General features: G+C 39.6%; 1 protein-coding gene across 1 annotated transcript; it reads left to right on the top strand.

Moving 5' to 3' along the window:
• Positions 1–14,940: 14,940 nt before the first annotated feature.
• On the top strand, positions 14,941–22,605 carry LOC124524558 (F-box/LRR-repeat protein 21). The gene is made up of 5 exons (XM_047096911.1): positions 14,941–15,023; positions 17,248–17,614; positions 18,181–18,303; positions 21,419–21,590; positions 21,962–22,605. Exons 1-5 carry the CDS (start codon positions 14,941–14,943, stop codon positions 22,603–22,605), a joined length of 1,389 nt encoding a protein of 462 aa, XP_046952867.1.
• The last annotated feature ends 346 nt before the right edge of the window (positions 22,606–22,951 follow it).

A 22,951-nucleotide genomic window follows, 5' to 3' on the forward strand; every position in this document is an offset into this window, starting at 1 on the left:
GGGGAATCTGAGTTTGTGAAAAGGACCTTTGGTCAAATCCATTAACCTCATAGTCAAATTCATTATCTCCTGTGGTTGGATAATGTTCTAGCTAGTTCTATACTGAGAAAAATCGGGAAAAGTGCTAGAGATGCTATCAATGTTGGATAAGAAAGTCTGTGATTTATTGATTGCTGTTTTTAGCACAGTTTTCTAGGTACAGACATACCTTGCTTTATTGTGCTTTGCTTTGTTACTCTTTGCAGATCTGGTGGGGTTTTTGTTGTTGTTTTACAGACTGGTTTGTGGCAACCCTGTTGTCAAGCAAGTCTCTTGGCAACATTTTCCCAGCAGCATTCGCTCATTTCATGTCTCTCTTTTTGGTAATTCTTGCAATATTTCAACCTTTTTCATTGTTATGATATTTGTTGTGGTAGTTTGTGAGCCGTGATCTTTGATTTTACTATCGTTAATTGTTTTTTGGGGTGCCATGAACAGTGCCCACCTAAGATGGCAAACTTGATCAATAAATGTGTGCGTTCAAGCTGCTCCAACTGACCATTCTCCTGTCTCCCTGTCCTCAAGCTGCCCTATTCCCTAAGGCACAACAATGTTGCAGTTTAGGCCAATTAATAACCCTGTAGTGGCCTTGACATTCAAGTGAAGGGAAGAGTCACACATCTCTCACTTTAAATCAAAAGCTAGAAATTATTACGCTTAGTGAGGAAAGCATGTTGAATTCTCAGAGAGGCCAAACACTAGGCCTCTTGCATCATACGGTTAGCCTAATTGTGAATGCATGGGAAAAGTTGCTGAAGGGAATTCAATTTTTTTTAATGTTTATTTATTTTTGAGAGAGAGAGGGGAGAGAGACAGGGTGTGAACGAGGGGTGGGGGGCAGAGAGAGAGGGAGACACAGAATCTGAAGCAGGTTCCAGGCTCTGAGCTGTCAGCACAGAGCCCAACTCGGGACTCGAACTCACAATCCATGAGATCATGACCTGAGCCAAAGTGGGTCGCTTAACTGACTGAGCCACCCAGGCGCCCCTCGTTGCTGAAGGAAATTGAAAGTGCTACTTCACTGAACAAATGATATGAAAGCAAAACAGTCTTATTGCTGGCATGGAGAAAGTTGGAGTCATCTGGATAGAAGATCAAACCAGCCACAACATTCCACTAAGCCGAAGCCTAATCCAGAGTAAGGCCCTAATTCTATCCAATTCTATGAAGGCTGACAGAGGTGAGGAAGCTGCAGAAGAAAAGTCTGATGCTATTAGGTTTAAGGAAAGAAGCAAGCTCCATGGCATGAAAGTTCAGGTGAGGCAGCGTATGCTGATACGGAAACTACAACAGGTTTTCCCGGGGGATCTAACTGAGGCAGTTTGTGAAGGTGGTTTTACCAAAAGTAGATAAAATAGCCTTCTCTTGGAAAAAGATGCCATCTAGGATTTTCATAGCTAGAGAGAAGTCCATGCCTGGCTTCAAAGGACAGGCTGACTCACTTGTTAGGAGCGAATGCAGCTGGTGACTTTGAGTTGCAGCTAATGCTCGTGTACCATTCCACATATCGTAGGGCCCTCGGGTCATGCTAAATTGACTCTGCCTGTGCTCTCTAAATGGAACAACAAAGCCTGGGTGACAGCACGTCTGTTTACCACATGGTTCACTGCATGTTTTAAGCTTCCTGTTGAGACCTACCACTCAGAAAAGAAGGACTCCCTGCAAAATATTATTGTGCATTGACAGTGCACCTGGTAATCAAGAGCTCCGATGGAGATGTACAATGAGATTAATGTTGTTTTCCTGCCTGCTAACACCACATCTATTCTGCAGTCCGTGGATCAAGGAGTCATTTTGACTTTCAAGTCCTATTCTTTAAGAAATACATGTGGTAGGGGCACCTGGGTGGTGTAGTTGGTTGAGCGTCTGACATCAGCTCAGGTCATGATCTCATGGTTCGTGGGTTCGAGCCCCACGTCGGGCTCTGTGCTGACAGCTCAGAGCCTAGAGCCTGCTGCAGATTCTGTGTCTCCCTCTCTCTGTGCCCCTCCCCCACTCATGCTCTGTCTCTCTCTCTCTAAAAAATAAAGATTAAAAAAAATAAAAAAAAGAAATATATGTTGTAAGGCTCTAGGTGCCATAGATAGTGATTTCCCCCATAGCTGGATCTGTGCAAAGCACACTGAAAACCTTCTGGAAAGGATTCACTATTCTAGATGCCATTAAGAATATTGGTGATTCATGTGAAGAGGTTAAACTATCAACATTCACAGGAGTTTGGAAGAAGTTGATTCCAGCCCTCCTGGATGACTGTGAGGGGTTTCAGACTTCAGTGGAGAAAGTCACTGCAGATGTGGTGGAAACAGCAAGAGAACAGAATTAGCCTGAAGATGTGACTGAATTGCTGTCATCTCATGAGAAAACTTGAATGAATGAGGAGTGGCTTCTCATGGTTGCACAAAGAAAGTGGTTTCCTGAGGTGGAATCTACTCCTGGTGAAGATGCTGTGAAGATTGTTGAAATGACAACAAAGGATTTAGAATATTCCATACCCTTAGTCGATAAAGCTGTGGCAGGGTTTGAGAGGATTGGCTTCAGTTTCAAAAGAACTTCTGCTGAGGGTATAATGCTGTCAGACAGCATCACATGCTAGAAAGAAATTGTTCATAAAAAGAGGAGTCCATCAGTGTGGCAAACATCATTGTTGTCTTACTTTAAGAACCTGCCACAACCACCAGCCTGATCAGTCAGCAGCCATCAGCATTGCTGTTGGACCCTCCACCAGCAAAATGATGCCAACTCACTGAAGGCTTGATGATGGTTAGCATTTTTTAGCAATGAAGTGTTTTTATTTATTTAATTATTTTAAAAGTTTATTTCTTTTTGAGAGAGACAGAGAGAGAGAGCAAGAGAGAGAGCCCGCACGAGTTGGGGGAGGTTGCAGAGAGAGAGGGAGGAGACAGAGATTCCCAAGCAGTCTCCGTGCTGTCAGCACAGAGCCTGATGCGGGGCTCAAAGTCATGACCTGAGCTGAAGTCGAGTTGGATGCTTAACCAACTAAACTGCCAGGCGCCCCAATAACAAAGTATTTTAAGTTAGGGCATAGACATTTTTTAGACACAGTGCTGTTGCACACTTAATAGACCACAGTATAGTGTAAACACAACTTTTAAACAATGTGAGCTGTAGTGAACATTATTATTGTGAGCACCTAGCTGTGTTGCACAACAGATGACTTGGTGGCTCACGGTTTGTTCCTTTGTACTGTTCCTTGTCCTGAATTGGTTACCATCATGGTTGATTGACAAACCTTCATGTTCAGGTTTGTGAGCCCAGTTTTTCAGTGTCCCAGTAACTTGCACTGGGAAACCAAGAAGTTCATTTGATTCAATTTATTGTGATATTTGCTTTATCACTGTGGTCCAGAACTGTACCTGCACTATCTCTAAGGTATGCCTGTAATTAATTTAAGGAAGTGCAACTAAATTATATTTAAGAGTCAATGAAGTAGATGCATCATCAATACCACTTGTTAAAGGCAACCTACATACGTCATTCTACAAGTTTCATGTTTGAATTTTTCTGGATTGAAAATGAAAACTCTGTTCCAAAGGGAAATACATCAATATAATAAGAGCTTGACTGGGTTCTCTTCTGAAGCCCCTGTATAATAATCCTGCTGAAAGTAACGACTCGCTTTCAGGATATGACTCAACAGCAATTTTCTCTTAATGAAACACACTTCACTCACTAGTGGACGATGTCGTGATTTCCTCTCAGAGATTGGAAAAGTTCCCTAAAGGTAAGAAGGTATGATTGATGTTGAGAAAGGAAGATGGGTAACAAAATTTTCTCCGAAGAGAAAACCCTTTTTATGAAGCATAAGAGCTAAGATGCTTAACAAGAGTTTGAGGATCTAAACACACTCTTTTACTATGATTCAACCCAAATGGGTACATATGCTGTGAATCATCACTGTGGGAAGAAAATAGCTTCAGCTCTCGCACAGGAGATCTGTTCCCTCCTTTGAGAGGAAAGTCATTCCCCCTAAACCCAGAACTGTGTGCATTCTCAAAAGCCTGGGCTTTCCCCCAAAGCCCATCTTAGATCCCATGCCATTCTAAGTACAGGATATACATGTGGTCAGGAAAGTGGTTTTGCTGAGATTTTTATCTATACATGTTCTGCATACCTCATCCTATTTTTGAAAGGCGCAAATAGGAATACTCATAGGAAAGATTTGAAGATATAACTCTCCCTGTAAAATGTTGAGCTTTATACTTTTACTCCATACAGGGAGTCCTTACAGAGAAATGGAAAAATCAGCCTTGCTGTGCTCTGTTTTAATTTCTACTGTTGTAATTAATGTGATTACCACCACTGTCAAGCAGCCGTGTGGGAGGTGTGTGTGTGTGTGTGTGTGCGTGTGTGTGTGCGTGTGCAGCGGTGATGTGAGTTTCCTTTATCATTGTGAGCACCTACCTGTGTTGCACAAATGACTGTGGCTCACAGTTTGTCCTTTTGTACTGCTCTTCTCTCCTGGATTAGTTACCATCATTGCTAATTGGGAAACTTTGTCCATGTTTGTGAGCCTGTTTTTCAGTGTCTCCTTAATAACTTGGTAGCAAAGAGCTCTTTGGTAGTAAAGAGCTGCCCTATTTCTGTTCAAGTACTTGATTAGTTTGTTTGCCCGCGGTTTACTGCTATCCTATGGCATTTTAAATGTTACTTCTATTAAATACCGTGGTATTTTTCTATTTCCTCTGATGTTTCTAATTTATGATCTCATTGCAATTGACTGGCAATGCAGTATATTCCTTATGTTAGTGAACAATAATCATTAGGGAAAACAAAGTCAAATTAAACTGCTGTGTACTTAATTTTTAATTTTAGATGTGTCGTTTTTAAAAGATTTTGAATTGGCCCAGGAAAGCTTGCCATAAATGAAGAAATTTAAATTTAGTATTTTGAAAGGGTTTACTGTTTTTTAATAAGAAAAACAGCTCAGTGTTAGAATGTTCCGTTTGTTAAAAATACTAAGAAATTTTCATTTTTATTAATGAGTACTTTTTGAAATGCCCGCAAAAATGGCTGCCCACCAGAACAGCTAGAAAACATGACCTACTAACCTACTTTTATTAAATTATTTGGAATGACTGTCCCTGTTTCTCTCAGTGATCCCAGATTTGTGCTGACAATCAAATTAACAATACAGGTTTTACCTTTCATAAATAAAATGGCTGCAAAAAAATGACCTCTAGATTGACAAAGTGTTTACATGAAATGTTAGTTAAACAAAACCAGACAATAATTGCATTCATTGCTTTTTAAAACAAAATGTATTTGCAGAATTTTTTACTTGAATTACAGCTTTTAAAACCAGGTAATCTTCAAAATTGGAAAACCTAATTCAGTACATTTCATTTTAAAGACTTTGCAGTGTAAAGACTTGACTAGAAAAGCATTAGTGAAAAGCAACAGCTTAAAAAATAACTTTGCTTCTTTGTTTTAAGAAATGAAAAGTTCAGGGGCGCCTGGGTGGCTCAGTCGGTTGAGCGACTGACTTCGGTGACTGACTTCGGCTCAGGTCATGATCTCATGGCTCATGAGTTCGAGCCCCGCATTGGGCGTTGTGCCGACAGCTCAAGGCCTGGAGCCTGGTTTGGATTCTGTGTCTCCCTCTCTCTCTGCCCCTAACCCATTCGCATCCTATCTCTGTCTCTCTCAAAAATAAATAAACATTAAAAAAAAAAAAGAAATGAAAAGTTCAGACCCATGAGACCCGTAGAAGACAAGGCTACTTCACACCTGATAAAATGTGGGATTAAGGAAATCGTGCGATCCACTTAATCCTCATGATTTTATTCACTCTTCAAAACAGGTAATGGCTTTGAATGAATGTTGTCAGTGATGACTAACCCTGACCCATTTAGAAGTGCTCATTTCATAATCCCCCCTACTTACAGGGGCTTCGTGCTGTGTCTGAATACCGTGAAAACAGCAGCAAGTTCTGCCACATTTATAGAGACGCCGCTGGCATTTGTGGCTTAAAATGAATAGCCTTACGTTTTCGGTAAAGTTAAATGGTTCCTTTACTTCCTTTGGGGAAACTTAATCTAAAAGAATATGAAGTGAAAGCTGAATCTTTAGAAAATATTTAGAATATCTAGAAAATAGATTATCTTTTTAAATATTGAAAATCTGAATTCTTAAAAGAAAGGCAGGATGGATCTTCAGAGCATGTTTAAATGTATTCAACTGAGACAAACTGTAACAAAGCAAATCTCATTTTCTTTTAATGTTTATTTATTTTTGAGAGAGAGAGAACGAGCAAGCAGAGGAGGGGCAGAGAGAGGATCTGAAGCAGGCTCTGTGCTATCAGCACAGAGCCCGACACGGGGCTTGAACACACTAACCGTGAGATCATGACCTGAGCTGAAGTCAGATGCTTGACTGACTGAGCCACTCAGGCATAACAAAGCAAGTATCTTTTTATGTAGGTATTGTGTTTGGCAACGTGTGAGAGGAAAAAAGTGGGAAATGTATCTGAATTTTTCTCTGCAAAGTGGACAAATTAATTAAATTAGGCATTTTTTCCCTGTCACATTGTCAAAAATAAAGACTTTTTATTAGGTAGCAAATATTACTGACGTAATTCAAATGCATTTTTCTTCCCAATGGGGTACATAGGCAATTTCATTGCAGAGTTCTGAAATCATGTTTAATCTAATATGATTTAACTCTGTGTAGTTAAGAATTATCCTTACCGAAAGAGAGGCCTGGTCTTTATCCTCAGCTCCTATGGTATGATCCAAGTCCTTGGAATGTTCGGCCTGATAAGAGTATCTTTGTGTATCTGGAGCTTTGGGCCACACAAAATAGTCTAACAATGTGATTTATGGTGAGGGTTTTGGGCCGGGAGGTCTCATCTCAACATCTGGAGGGGCTGTGGACTAAATAAAGGTCAGCCACACAGTCAACCATGTCTATGTGACCCAGCCCCAGTAAAATCTGTGGACAATAAGGCTCAGGTGAGCTTCCCTGCCTGGCAGTACTCCATGCATATCGTCATACATTGTTGCCCGGGGAAGTCAGTACAGTCCATGACTCCACCAGGAAATGACAACTGGTAGCTCACATCTGGAACTCTCCTGGATTCTGCCCCATGCATCTCTTTCCTTCATTGACTTTAATCTGTAGCCTTTCGTTGTAATAAATCATAACAGTGTAACAGCTTTCACTGATTTGTGTTAGTCCTTATATTGAATATATTGAGTTTTCAGTCTGAGGGTGGTCTTGGGGACCCCTGAGCTTGTAACTGGTGTCAGAAGCAGGGTGGTCTTGGAGAGCCCTGATATCTACTGTTGGTATCAGGAGTGACTGCTGTCTTAGGAACTACCCCTCCCCAAACTTAAAATTTTTTTTTAATTTTTTTTAATTTTTTTTTTTTTTTTTTTTTTTTTTTTTTTTGAGAGAGAGAGTGCAAGCGGGGTAGGGGCAGAGAGAGGGAGACAGAATCTGAAGCAGGCTTCAGGCTCCGAGCTGTCAGTGCAGAGCCCGACATGGAACTTGAACTCACGGAGTGCAAGATCATGACCTGAGCCAAAGTCAGATGCCCAACCCACTGAGCCACCCAGGCACCCAAACCCCTCCCCAAACATTATAAAACTCCCCAAAATGAGATATCTTTTTATACATGAGAATATTTTTGGTGAGATTTGGGTTGCACATTTTTACCAATGTGACAGTCATTCTGGCTGTTCCCAAACATTACAGGTTTCTCCTTCCTAGGCATGTGGTAAGGTTACATTTTCTTACCCACTTAAAGGTAGGCATGGCCATTTTGACTAGCTTTTGCCAATAAGAGTGGAATTGACATACGGTTAGAAGCAGAAATTGCAGTATATTCATCCCACTCTCTCTTTCCCTTTGTGACAAAATGACAACTTACTAGGTACTAACCACTCCATCCTCCTTGATCCTGGAAAGAAGACAACAGGGTCCAGAGCTTTCAGCTGAATTGTGAAAGAAATGTCGTATTACTGAGAATTAAACCTCTGTGGTGTTAAATCCCTGTGATTTGCAGTTGTTTGTTCCTGCAGAATAACCTAGACTATACTGATTCCCACTGCCAGAATCACTATCTGCTCAAAGCGTGACAAAATTACGACACAAAACTGCTGTTTAAAAAAAAAAAAAATTATTCCTAGCATAATTCTGTGCTCCTTAGTTTGAAATGAAGTACAGTAAAACCTTGGTTTATGAGCATAATTCCTGCCCCAAACATCCTTGTCATCCAAAGCATGTGTATATCAAAGTGAATTTCAAGAACTATTGGCTCAGTTGTGATCATGTGACATTTGGGATCACATACCGCTGGTATTGCAAGACATCCCTTGTTTATCAAGTAAAATTTTATTAGAAATGTTTGCTCATCTTTCTTTTTATTTAGAAAAAAATTTTTTTACATTTATTTATTTTTGAGAAAGAGTGAGACAAAGTGTGAGCGGGGGAGGGGCAGAGAGAGGAGACACAGAATCTGAAGCAGGTTCCAGGCTCTGAGCAAGCGGTCAGCACAGAGCCCGATGCGGGGCTCGAACCCACGAACTGTGAGATCGTGACCTGAGCCGAAGTCAGAAGCTCAACCGACTGAGCCACCCAGGTGTCCCTGAATGTTTGCTCATCTTGAGGAACACTCGCAGACCAAGTTTAGGAGAAAATCTTTGTGAATTTGGCTTAGGAAAAGATTTCTTAGTTTTGACATCATGAGCCATAAAAGAACAAACTGATAAACTGAACTTTATCAAAATTAAAACTTAATGCTCTTCAAAAGAAGAGGAAAAAGTCAAGCCACAGACTGAGAAGAAAAGTAGTTATAAGTCCTATGTAAGAGAGTCAGCAGTATTAACTCCACTTTTAGTGCTCTATTTGTTTGTTCATGTCCCATTGATGACTTCTCTCTCCCCCAACTGTTGGGCTTCATGTGCTGGGACCCCTTGGAGATTAATATACTTACCTTAGAAATGCCCACCAAGGCCAGGATGGGGGGGAAGCTTGCTTTGGCTCTCCTTGAATTTGTCTCTCCCTTTCCTGAATTTGTTGGAGATAGTCTCTTCCCTTCCTGTCATACAGATGGTGCCACGAGATCTAATAGAATTTTTGATGCCCATTAAATGCACATAAACCCCCTGAAATACACATGAACCCTTCTATCACACTACAGTGCCCTTCTGCCAGTTCCCTTGCACTATAAAATCTGTAGATTAAGGTCTACAGTCCAGACTTTATGGAGAATAATTGCACAGCTGGACTGTTGCCCAGCAGATCTTCCTTGTCTGTAAGTTACCCTGAAAAAAACCTCTGTGTTAACTGTATGGTGCGGCCTCCTTCATTTTTCAGTCTCAAAATGCATTCTTGGTTTGGGCAATACTTTCTAGTCCCTCCCCTAGCTTCTAACAGTCATATATCTGATAGAGGAGTTGTACCTAGAATATATAAACAATTTTCCAAACTCAATAATGAGAAAAGCCAACGTATTAAAATTAGGCAAAAGATTTGAATAAACTCTTCACCAAAGGAAATGTAAAGATAGTAAATAACTACATGAAAAAATCAACATTGGGTGGCCTGGGTGGCTCAGTCAGTTGAGCATCTGACTTCCTCTCAGGTCAAGATGTCACGATGCATGAGTTGGAGCCCTATGACAGGTTCAGAGCTTGGAGTCTGCTTCAGATTCTGTGTCTCCCTCTCTCTCTGCCCTTCCCCGCTTTTCTCTCTCTCAAAAATGAATAAACATTAAAAAAAAATTTTTTTAAGTGTGGGTTTGGATGTGATAGAACTAGATCTCCAATAAACTGTAGGCAGGAATGTAAAATAGCCTCCTTGGAAAACATACTGCCAGTCTTTAGAAGATTAACATATGCCTTATATACAGCGCAGCTATTCCACTCCTGGGTATTTACCGAAGAGAAATGAAAGCATAACCGTATACAAAAATACGTACAATAATGCTCACAGCGGCTTTGTTTTGTAACAGTCACAAACTAGAAATAATCCAAATATCCATCTTCAGGTGAATGGATACCCAAATTGTGGTATACCCACACAATGGAATACTACTCAGCAACAAAAAGAAAAATTACCTATGATACATCCAGTAGCATGGATAAGTCTCAATACAATTATGCTGAGTGAAAACAGCCAGGTAAAAATAAGTACATACTCTATGATTCGATTTGAGAAATCATTTGAGAAATGATTTTTGAGAAATTTGAGAAAATGCAAACTAATGTATAGTGTCAGAAAGCTGATGGGGGAGGAGATGAAGGAGGGATTACAGAGAGGCATAAAGAAACTTTTGGAAGATATGCATGTATTCATTATCTTGATTGTAGTGATTGTTTGAAGGATGTCAAAACTTACCAGATTCCATGCTTTAAGTATATGTGGTTTGTCCATTACACCTCAATAAAGCTGTTGGAAAAAAAAATCTGGGGAAACAATTTGTGTCAATTTGGAACTATGTCCATGATAAGCAACAATGGAAGTTCCAGAATATTATGTATAGTCTGACCTCAGACTTAAAAAAAAAAAAAAAAAACTAATGATTAAGAAAAAGTAATAAAATCCTCACCTGTGTCCTTTTTTGGTGTATTGAAGCTCAGGTAGTTTACACAATGAAGGATTGCAGTGGTTAGCCCCAGGGAATGAGATGTGGCATAGGACAGGGAGGTAATATACACATATTTAACACCCAGCGGTTACCACTTTTGATATTTTAAGTTTCAGGTATTTGTATATTAATAAAGGTGTGCTCTTTTCTGGGAGGTTTTTTTCTAGAAACTGGAACTATTTGGTTGGGCGTCAGTTTTACGGCGGGCGTAGGTGGTCCCAGAGGTGTAGCTAAAGAGCAGCAGGCAGACGACCTCCCGCTCATCGCCTAGGGAGGCGCCCCGGGGATCGCGGAGCAGGTGCGCACTCGCGCGCGTCCCCCTCTCGAGAAAGGCGGGGCTGGGCGCAGGCGAGGAGGGGCGGACGCGGGGCCTGGGCGGGGCTAGGGTGGAGGACACCGGCTGCTTCAGGGGTCTCGGTCCGCTACCCGGAGCCGCCAGCTCTGGGTGGGGGAGGGACACCGGAGCGCCGTCGGGGTGGGCGGGTCCTGTCGAGCAGCACGGCCCGGGGACGCCGCCGAGTCGCGCGCGCTGCCAGCCCCGAGGTTACGTGCGTGAAGGTAGCATTTCCTTGTGGGGGTCGCGGTGGTCTTCGAGGAGTGCGCCTCCTCCGGCTTAGAAGGAGCCGCGGGCCGGAGGCCGGGTCCTGCCTCCCGCGGCTGGAGACCCGGAGGCGCCGGCGGTCCCCGCGCTTTATTCCGGGCATGAGGAGGCGTGACCTGGCATCCCCGCGGGGGTCGCCCGAGGCTGGGGGGTGGCGGGAGCCCCGAGGAGCGGCCGCACCCCGGATCCCGGCCCCCAGCCGCCTCGCAAACCCGGCATTTGATTTGCCCCGAGGTGGGGTCGTCTGGCGGGTTTTACAGCCTCGGGTGGTTCGCTTCTCACGTGTGTGTCTTTCCACAGGGCCCTGCGCAGGACCCGCGTGCGCGAACTCAGTAATTTTCTTTCTCTGTGGAGGGTAAGCTTTGAGAGGGCCGTCCGCAGCCTCCCGCGGCCGTCGGGCGCGCACTCGGGGGTATTGTTTTTACGGTAGTTGCGGAAAATGCGCAGTGGTCACGGGTCCGCGTGGTCGCTTTTGCGCGACTGCCGGGGGTGGGAGGGAGGGGGGTGGGTCCGGGAGGGTAGCGGCGGAGTTTATGTTTGCCATAAAGAGATGTCCGAGACAGAGGTAGACTTAGACCTTTCCCGCGACTTGGGACATTCTGCACTCAAAGGGAACTCGTTTTGTCTTGGCCCGTGTGCCTGGAAACTTTTCCCAAAATGTGAAGTTGAATGGATTAGGAGGATTTTCTCAGAAAAAAAAAAAAAAAAAAAAAGTTGCAAAATGCTTTCTTGAATCCTTTGTGTTAACTGTTAGGTCCTGGACCCTCCCCAGTTCCGAAGGCTTCTCCTGGTCTGGGACCTGGCTTGCCTTTTCTCTTTCAGAGTCTGGCTGGAGAGGTTGGGGATGGGGAAGGAGAGTAAAAAGCTTACACAGCCCTTCCTCCTCCATCCAGGGATTCTAACAGATTGCCCAGTTCAGGTTCTATATAACCCTCTCCTTGCATCTCAAAAGGTGTTTTCAATCTACACTTATTTTGAAAATTTCAGTTTTCCTATGAGTCATTAAAAGGAAACATGCCTATTTTAAAATTTAAAGTTTTTTTTCAATAAGCATATCTGAAGGGCACAGAGAGACTTTTGAGAGAGTATAAAAAATTGCTAAATCAGTGGTGAGAACAAAATGCTGGAATCACTGCTTTAGGAAAGATTTTATTTGACATAATACTTCTTTTTGTCTTATTGAACCCTCGATGATACTGTAATTGATTTTCATATTTTTTTGAAATTGCAGTTTTTAGATTTAGAAGGCAGCTGAGGTCATGTGGATTGCAAAGACTAAATATTTTTTACAATATTTCTAAAAAAATTATGTTTTGTTTTCTACCTGGATGATAAACTCTGGGGAAGAAATGTTGGCCCTTAGCATAATTGACTCTTCCATTAGAAAGCCATGTGTTTTTTGGGGTGCCTGGGTGGCTCAGTCGGTTAAGCATCTGACTTCATCTCAGGTCATGATCTCACGATGTGGGTTTGAGCCCCACTATCAGGTTCTGTGTGCTGACAGCTCAGACAGAGTCTGGAGCCTGCTTCCCATTCTGTGTCTCCCTCTCCCTCTGCTCCTCCCCCCCCCCCCCAAAACAAATAAACATTAAAACAATAAATAAACAAAAAAAGAAAGCTATGTGTTTTAAAGCTGATCTTCAGCCCATCTGTCCAGGCCCCACCTTCCTTGTCATTGCACCCATGATTAGGATTTCAGACCCCTTAGCAGATGCCTTTTAATCTGTGGTAGCAGCAATGAGATTTCTAGTTTGCTGTTTTAGAAAGCAGCTTAAATAAAGGACATTTGATAATAATTTCTGTTCATTTTCATGTTGCTGCTTCCAACAACTTTGTCTAGGGTTTTAGGTAGTTTTGAATCTTCTATTATCTGTAATATTCACACAATATTTCTAGCATTGTGATGACTGAAAACTTGAAACTTTCTAAAATACTTCCTGTGTATTCATTTAACCAATTCTGGAAGAAGTGATGATGCAAAAGATAGTTGTTTCCATTGCTGCCACCAGATTGGCTTCAAGATGTTCATTTAATGTCTTTGAGAATGTTCTTCTCAAGAATACTGTCGGAGATTTCTTAAATACTCTTAGAGGATCCAATTCACATGTTCACCTGTTCCGCCAAATTAGTAAAGATAACAAAAAAGGAAATTGGGTTAGGGTGATTAGGCCACTAAGTGGATTTTGAGTCATTGTTACATTCTTTGCTGAATGCTAATAAATCTTTTCGAACTCTAGACTTGCACTGAAGATCAGTGTCAAGCTATCCTTTTTTGGAAGTTTGGTTTATCACTTGATGGGGTCCCATAGTCTGATTTTATGTTCTTCTGTGGCTCACAATTCCAGGTAGTCACTCTGAAACAGCAAACAAGTGTCCTCAGTACCCAGGGAAGTAGTTCATCTGATTCTGAAGACTCCAGTGAATTGATCAGTGATAGGTACTTACTTACCATCTTCTTAGGGTTTTAGATAGTAATTCACTGTTGTAGTACCCTTGCTAGATTACTGCTGTATTCTCCAGCATACACAATGGCCTGCAAACACAGAATTAGTCAACTTGATACCTCAGTAGAAAATCTTCTGCAGTAAATAAAATTGTGTGACATCTGATGAGGGGACTACAGGTCATTTACCTTTCCCTTATTTGTGATATTCCTTTGAAAATGTGCCAGTAGCTCCTTTCTGCCTACTTCCGGAGTGGAATACAAAGTGGGAGAACCAGCCTTGCCATTAGCTTGTAAATAGTAGTTCGGATAGGAGTAGAACAACGGGTAGTGGTGGGGAAATGAAATTGTGGATGTTAAACTCAAATACATTTTCCCTATCTGTGCTCCAAAGCTCTGTGTTAGGAGTTGGATTCAGAGAGAAATTTAGAGCTGGCAGGTAGTAGATAGCAGCTATTAGAAATTTTTAGTGGATTAATAGATTGCCCCCCACCACCTCCTCTGTATAGTTGAATTTGGCTTATGAAAGTAGTAAGAACGCATTTATTTATTTATTTTTTACTTTACGACATTTATTCATGATGCCAAGGCAGTGGATTTTATCCCGATGTAGACCTGTTACTGTTTTCTTTTATGTGCATAGAATGCCTCTAACTCTGGTAGGTCACTGTGCCTAAAATTGGTCAGACCTCAAAGATGTTAGGAATGAATCGATAATGAATCAGTTATATCTATCATCAGTGAAAAACTTAAAAGACCACAAAAGTATGTGTTAATAGGAGACTAGTCAAATGATATTTGATAAAAATTTATGTCTTCTTATTTAATTATCATTACTCTAGTGGCATTATGTGCTCCTAAAAACTGGAACTGAAAGATTTAACAGAGCCCATAAGCAACTACATAAAATCTTGGACTACTTAAACTTTCTGTAATATCTCTCCATACATGCTCATTAAAATATGAATTTTCAGAACTCTCTGATTGATCGCAGCCTTCTGAGTAGAACAACCCAGTCTAATTTTGAGTGGTGACATTCCCGCTAACCAGCCGAGTTGTTTTTATGGACTGGTTTCCTGCCAAGTAGAAAATAATTGTTTGGGAATCAATAATTGCTAAACAAAATCCTTCAACGTAATGCGATCGTATCTAAATATCCTAAGCATAAGAATTACTGGATTTTTCCTTATATATTCTGATGAATGTATTTTTGTGGTATTTTGCCAAGCTAGGAAGTGAAATCACATGGATGTTGGTGAGTACCCCATGGCAGCTGTTACTTCATGTGGTTCGTTCAGAGTGAACTGTAACTTGGAAGCCTCCTTTAGGTAAGAAAGTTGGAGTTTGAAAGAGAAATCACCAATTCTTTTCAATGATCATGTATGTTTAGGTTAGAATTTTTATGTCATGGTTTTCAAGCTAATAAAGATTAATTTGTCTTGCCTTCTAACATATATTTTAATGTTGCTCCCTGGAACTAGATTGTATAAAATTTATGATTTGTGGGGGCACTGGGTGGCTCATTCACTTAAACGTCCAACTCTTGATCTCAGCTTAGGTCTTGATCTCAGGGTCCTGAGTTCAGGCCCTGTGTTGGGCCCCATGCTGGGTATGAAGCCTACTTAAAAAAAAAAAACAAAAAAAACCCCAACTTTGTGGATGAGTTTTATACTCTGAAAATAAATGTACACAAGGAAAAGGGAAATGAAATGTTATTTTTAACAGAATTACCGGTATTCATCTAATATCTGTTATTTCTGGTGATTTTATCAGTGAATTGGCAATTTAATATTTTACTGAAAAAAACAAAACAATCCATGTTATGTAGAATCAGATTTAATGTGTAGCACAATCCCTTTGTTTACAACTGCAAGGCAGTTTTCTAACCTGGTACTTAGATGAAATTTTCATTTGACTTTCGGTTTCACTGCTTTTCCAGTGAGGGATTATATTAGCGACAACTTTGTTGGTGATAACTTGTAAGATTTTAACAATACATTCTGTAAGCTTACCGAATAAAACACGTACAGGCAAAATGTTTATAAATGTGCTCTCAATTTAGGATCCACTGTACATTCTTTTACCTTACTTGGGCCATTGGATTTCATTTTAGGGCATTAAAATTAAAGAGTAGGTCTGCCCTTTCAAAATAAGTGTATTTTGGAAAAAGAAAACAAAAATAAGCGTATTTTGAATAAGCTTTGAATTATTGATGTCAGCAGTTTCATATATCTTATGTTATGTCACTGGACCGTTTCTCAGTCATGCGCATAACTGGTTGATTCATACTAAAATGTGTGTGGTAGCTCTTGAGATATAGCTTTGCAACTATTTTTGCTTTTCATTTTAGTTTTCCAAACCCTAAAGATGACATTTCATTTTTGTAGCAACTTAATAGGTCTGTCCCGCTTTTGGGATCCAACCTTCTCCTGTAATTAAGAAATGTTTCACATCATACAGAGATATATATATTTCTAATGTTCAGGGATGAAAAGAGGGTTAAATAGTCTACCAAAGTTAAATAAAGTTCAGAACCACTCTTAGCATTATTTTGCCTCTGAAATAATTGTGTGCTTAAACACTTTGGATTCTTATGTAGAATGTACACACAAGATAACCCTATATACTTGGGTGTATCTGGACCTGAAATTTGCTGGAACTTAGTTGTGTCTCAAGCTGGCTAATACCTGGAGATTCATCATGTCTTTTTGTTGGAGAAGACTACTCATTCCTTTGCTATTGAGCATCAGGTGCATTGCTTACAAGGCTCTGTCCCTGGTGTGTCCAGCTTCAGTAGAGCTCCTTTGTCCTGGGTGTCACCTGAAAATTGTGCTTCAATTTAAGAAATGAAATTAGTTCAGAAGAAGGCACTGGACAATTTAATATAACAACAATGACTGCAACAATGATTAAGCCTTTACTATGTTCCAGTACTTAGGGTACTCTAATCTTCACAACAAGCTTATGAGATGAGGTACTGCTATTCTCCCTGCTCTTCAGATGAGGAAACTGAGGCTTAAATTTGCTCAGACAAGATTGCATGTTTGTAAATGGCCCGGCTGGGACTTTTCCAGGCCTATGCTTTTGATTATGTTTTACTGTCTTTCAGAACCCCCAGGAGTTGTTAGCACAATTGCACTGTGATGCTTTCTTCTCTGTAGAAGTTAGTAAGAGTACAGTAATTGACCAGGAAGGAGCCTGGGACACACACTGCTTCCATAAACGTTTCCTTTTAGAAGCCTTCCCAACCACTCCCTCCCATTCACAAACTCAATCACATACCATTGCTTTATTCTTCCAGTGCGACTTGTCCCAATTTCAGGGATGGCATTTCTCATGCTATTTCACGATTTAACCATAGCTCTTTGAGAGCAAGTTCCCTCTTATCTCTATATCCCTAGCATGTCGCAGTACCTATCAATGCATGAAAGTAGATTGCTATTAAAATTTGTTAAACTGTTTTTCATTTTCTAATGTTAATCCGTACAATTAGAAGACACATGTCTAGGAAATGAGGAAAGTGTTATCACTTAACATTTTTAATGTTTACAGAATGAAGAGGAACAGTTTATCTGTTGTGAATAAAATTGTCCAGTCTTCACCAGCAGTGAAACAACCAAAAGTTGGGTTCTACTCTTCTCTCAGCCACACCCACATGCACACTGTTCTTCTAGACTGGGGGAGTTTGCCTCACCACGTAGTATTACGCATTTTTCAGTATCTTCCTTTAATAGATCGGGCCCGGGCATCTTCAGTATGTAGGAAATGGAATGAAGTTTTTCATATTCCTGACCTTTGGAGAAAGTTTGAATTTGAACTGAACCAATCAGCAACTTCATATTTTAAGTCTACACATCCTGATCTCATTCAGCAGATCATTAAAAAGCATGCTACCCATCTCCAGTATGTCAGCTTTAAGGTAAGAAAAGTGTTAAATAGAAACGACTTGCATTTTGTTAATGTCATTTTTTTTGTAGATCTAGATCCCAGTATTGAAGTGGTCAATGAATTTTGCAGGATTTTTATTCTGAACAATTTCCTGTTTTTCTGTAGTTATTTGCATACTTGTATTTTGTTAATGTCATTTTTTTGTAGATCTAGATCCCAATATTGAAGCGGTCAATGAATTTTGCAGGATTTTTATTCTGAACAATTTCCTGTTTTTCTGTAGTTATTTGCATAGATTGAGGTAAAGAACTTGAGCTATAACTTAAACTTCATTTTGCTTCCTCTGGATTGTACTACTAAAATTCAGGTCATCGTAGAGGATTTGAAAGCATGGAGCACCTAAAAAGTTACTGTGTCACTAGCTCTATTTCTCACTTTTTGTCTGAGACCTTTTGTATAAAGAAAAAATACTAATTTGTTTTATAGCTTGACGGGATAAATACAGCTTTGCAATTGAATTCTGTTAAATAGTTATATTGCCAATAATTTTCTGATAACTTACCTTCAGGAGGTTAAGATTTAAAATTGTCTTTGTAGGTTGACAGTAGTACTGAATCAGCAGAAGCTGCCTGTGATATACTTTCTCAGCTGGTAAACTGCTCTCTCCAGACCTTGGGCTTGATTTCGACAGCCAAACCAAGTTTTATGAATGTGTCAAAGGTAAAGATGCCAGGCTTTTTTGTGAGATAAACAAAAGTTCTCAAATATTTCAATCTAGGCAAAAAGGATTCTTTTACTAAAAGTAGATGGTGTCTTCCTTATATTCAGAGAGTTACTTGAGGCAGTTTTCTCTTGACTAGCACATATTTTTGCTGAAATAGCTTATGCATGGTTTCATTCTTTACATATATTTTGTAATTGTAATAATTGTTTCTACAGTAGCTATCGTTAATATAAAATTCAGATGTTGTACTTAGGATGTTCAAGTGCCTTACTTAGTTTCTTTGAATATAGAGTGTGTATGGCCAATAGTGGATGTTTTTCTTGTAATTCTATAGCTTCTGCATTGGAGGTAGAACAGCATAATTCTAAATGAACTATACCAATTAGGATGATATTGGTTTCTATAAAATAGAAACTCTAAAACGATAGTAGCTTACACAACATGGCTGAAGTTTATTTCTCTTACATTAAAGAAATCTATGCATGAGCATAGCTGGGTGAAGCTGTTGGGATCTCGAGCCCCTTCCATGCATTCCATTTTCTTTAAGGCATTTTCTTCATTTTCACAGTCCAAATGGCTTTCTGAGCTCCAGCCATCACATCCTGTTCTAGGCAGCCAGGTGGAAGAAGTGGGGGAAGAAGGGTACGCCCCCTGCTTTTCAAGGACGCTAGCCATGAGCACCACATAATGCTTCTGTTGGTATCTCAGTGGCCAGCACTTAGCTGTGGGGCCACATCAGGTTTCTGTTTGACAAGGAATATTTCTTAGCTCGCTGGTAATGTGCCCAGCTAAAAATTGAGACTGGATTACCAAAAAAGAAGGGATGAATGGTTGTTAGGAAGCAGTCAGCAGTCTCTGCTGCATAAAGTAGTAACTGTCTTCATTCAGGCTTCAGCTTGGATGCCATCCTATCAGACAAGCATTCCTTGACCAATTTTGCTAAAACAGTGCCCCCTCCCCCAGTTACACTCCACTATATGTCAATATTTTCTTTATAACATTCATCAGTGCCTGAAATTACCTTATTTATTTAGCATGTTCATTCTCTTCTCCTAGAACAAAACATAAGTTCTTTGAGGGCAAGGTTTCTATTTTGTTTATTTACCACTGTAAACCTAGAGTTAAGTAGTGCCTGGTATATAATAAACAGTAAATTATGGGTGCCAGTAAAACCGGCTAATGGAAACCTTCCTGTTGAAGAGGACCGAGGAATAGTAGCATCTTCTCTCTCATAAACTGGGTCATGGCTCTCAAGCATTTCCACTAGCTTGTTTATCTTTTTAAGAGATAGGGAAAATGGGTCATTTGGGGATTAGAGTAATATAAGCCATCCAATGGAAACTTGCTACTTCTAAACAGTTATTTCCTTGTATATGAATGATGGAATCAGATTAGCCTGAAATTGTTAGATTCTAAGCTGTCTCAAATGCAGCACATCAGCTTCTTTTCTGGGTAAGCTGATGCAGTCACGAGGGTGAGGCAACAGTGATTAGCAGACTTCCTTTCAAGCTCTGCCTTTACAGTTAAATGAGTTGAGTGGCTTCCGGTAAAGTTGTGTATCTCTCTTGAGTGTCAATTTTTTTCACTTGTAAACTGAGGAAATATAAAATACAAGGACAGTATTTTGTTAGGCATAGGCGTAGAGGGTGCTGAAGGAATATATGGATATGATAATGAAGTGTGTACTCCAATGCTTAAAAACATCCTTCAGGACCATAAGGGTCCATTGAGAGTTGATGAAAGGGAAAGTAAACCTTAAATTTCTTAAAGAAAACGTGATGTATTTCTCTAATAATTTTTGGCACAATAAAATTTGGTAAAGAGATCTAGTTATCCACCATTTAAAAATTTATATACATCCATTTACAATTAGTAAAAACCAGTGTGCTTGATTATAAATGAACTGAGACATAACCAATTTGGTCATTATTTTTTAAAAAATTTTTGTAATGTTTATTTATTTTTGAGAGAGACAGAGCACAAGCGGGGGAGGGACAGAGAGAGAGAGAGAGACAAAGAATCTGAAGCAGGCTCGAGGCTCTGAGTTCTCAGCAGAGAGCCTGACATGCCTCACATGGTGCTCAAACTCACCAGCTATGAGATCATGACCTGAGCCAAAGTCCAAAGCCTGTTGCTTAACCAACTGAGCCACCCAGTGGCCTCTCCAATTTGGTCGTTCTAATAGGAGTAATAGAACCTTTGGCAGAATCTGGATAGACTTTGAAAAAGGGAAAATGATCATGCATGGATTTGGTTTTCAGACTATCTGTCAAAAATTTTGAAATTGTATGCACTTTTTGGAGTCTTTATTTAATTTTCTACAAAAGGCATATCACTAAAGAATAAGATTATTTATTTATTTATTTATTTACTCATTCATCAACAAATATTTATTGATCTCCTACTATGTGCCAGATATTATTTTAGGTACTAGAAATACAGGAGTGAATAAAACAGATGAAAATTTTGTTTATTCTACGGCAGGGGTTGAAAAGATTGAGACAGTCAGTAGTTTAGGCTCCACAGGCTGTAGTTCTGCAGCTACTCATCTCCAGCATGGTAGTGTGAAAGCAGACACGGACAGCATGTAAGTGAAGGAGCACAGCTGTGTGCCAGCCACACTTTAATTGTGAGCACTGGAAGTTTCATATAATTTCCACATGTCACAAAATATTATTCTTTACAAAACTTTTTTCAGCCGCTTAAAAATATAAAAACCATTCTGAACTCAAGAGACATACAGTAGCATACTAGGTTGGATTTGGCCAGCAGATCATAAGTTGCTAGCCCCTCTTCTAGGAAATAAATATAATTATATCCTTTTAATATTGGCAATCACATTCTTAAGATGGAACATAATTGGAAGATGTGTGTATGAAATTTTGGAAACATTCTTCCTTTCTTGCCATTCCATTTTTCAATTGTAAAAGTATGAAAGTATACTTTGTCTTCTACTGACTAATGGTGTCATGAAAAACACTAATATGTTGATTGCTTTCACTGTGTTTTTTGTTAGTAAGTGTTGATATAAGTAATTTTAATGGCCTATTTGCTTGAAGCTCTAGATGTTTAAATAATGTTTCCACAATTCTTTCCTTATTGCCGCGCAAGTCTCATTTTGTGTCAGCACTTACAGTTGTTTTTGTCAACTCAAAATCATTATCATCGATCAAAATTGAAGATACACCAGTGGATGATCCTTCACTGAAGATTCTCGTGGCCAATAATAGTGACACTCTAAGACTCCTAAAAATGAGTAGCTGTCCTCATGTTTCATCTGATGGTACACTATATCTTTTTAAGCTTTTTTGATGTTTTTTTTATTATACTAATAGTAATGTAATTTCATACTGAAAACTACATGCTTATGAAACAATTGAAAAAGTAATATTTTTTCAAAAGAAGTCTTAATCTGTAAACTAGGCATAGTTTAAATTGCATCTAAAAGTATTTTAGTCATAGGTATATTTTATTATACATATATTTTTTATTACTACATATAATTGTATGCCTGTATCTTGGCATCCATCTCAGAAATCATTTCATGTCTATTTTGGCAAATAATGAATAACTAATGTCAAATTTCGATTTATGAAATGTTGTGTTAGTATCAGTAATTCTTGGTTCTTAAAAGTTTTTCCCTGTTTCCTGCAGGAATCCTTTGTATAGCTGACCATTGTCAAGGCCTTAGAGAATTGGCATTGAATTATTACATTCTAAGTGATGAACTTCTCCTAGCCCTTTCAAGTGAAACTCATGTTCGCCTTGAACATCTTCGAATTGATGTTGTGAGTGAAAATCCTGGACAGGTTGAATTTCACACTATTAAAAAACAAAGTTGGGATGCACTTATTAAACACTCCCCTGGAGTTAATGTTGTTATGTATTTCTTTTTATATGAAGAAGAATTTGAGGCATTCTTCAGAGAAGAAACCCCTGTTACTAACCTTTATTTTGGTCGTTCGGTAAGCAAAGCAGCTCTAGGCCGGATAGGTCTTAACTGTCCACGACTAATTGAGTTAGTGGTATGTGCTAATGGTCTTCAGACTCTTGACGATGAACTTATTTGCATTGCTGAATGCTGTAAAAACTTAACAGCCTTGGGCCTCAGTGAATGTGAAGTGAGTTGCAGTGCATTCGTTGATTTTGTAAGACGGTGTGGGAAAAGGCTGACCCACCTCTCCATAATGGAAGACGTTTTGATCCCTGATGGTAATTATAACCTAGATGAAATTCACACTGAAGTCTCCAAATACTTGGGAAGAATATGGTTCCCTGATGTCCTGCCTATCTGGTAATTAGCTACCAAAGATTCTTAATTTTTTTTTTTATTGGTAAGATAAGCTTCTTTCTGTCTATGCAAATGTAAATTTTAAGATGCATTGTTGAAATATTTTAGGTAAGGTATATTAACATTTGCAAACTGTCTTAATGGATTGCAGCAAAAATTTGAAAAAAAAGTAGGAGAAATTTTAAGAGCGAGAAATATCCATAAACAGGGCTTAGATCCTGTATTGTGGATTAGGTAGCTGATATGCTAAACGCTATCAATGGTTTGTAGATGAGTTCCTCAGCCTTCCTCGAAGGGATATTTTAGCTTGCTAAATAAATTTATAATATTGAGCTTCGGATCCCTAAATTATG

This window comes from Lynx rufus, unplaced genomic scaffold, assembly GCF_022079265.1.
Source record: "Lynx rufus isolate CCGP_SWC_20201006 ecotype Redwood Valley unplaced genomic scaffold, mLynRuf1.p SCAF_1, whole genome shotgun sequence".
Taxonomy (NCBI): domain Eukaryota; kingdom Metazoa; phylum Chordata; class Mammalia; order Carnivora; family Felidae; genus Lynx; species Lynx rufus.

Coding starts and splice junctions, on each gene's coding strand:
- LOC124524558 (XM_047096911.1), top strand. CDS start 14,941: ATGGATGTTGGTGAGTACCCCATGGCAGCTGTTACTTCATGTGGTTCG. Junction 15,024..17,247: donor AACTTGGAAGCCTCCTTTAG/GTAAGAAAGTTG, acceptor TAATGTTTACAG/AATGAAGAGGAACAGTTTAT. Junction 18,304..21,418: donor GTTTTATGAATGTGTCAAAG/GTAAAGATGCCA, acceptor TTGCCGCGCAAG/TCTCATTTTGTGTCAGCACT.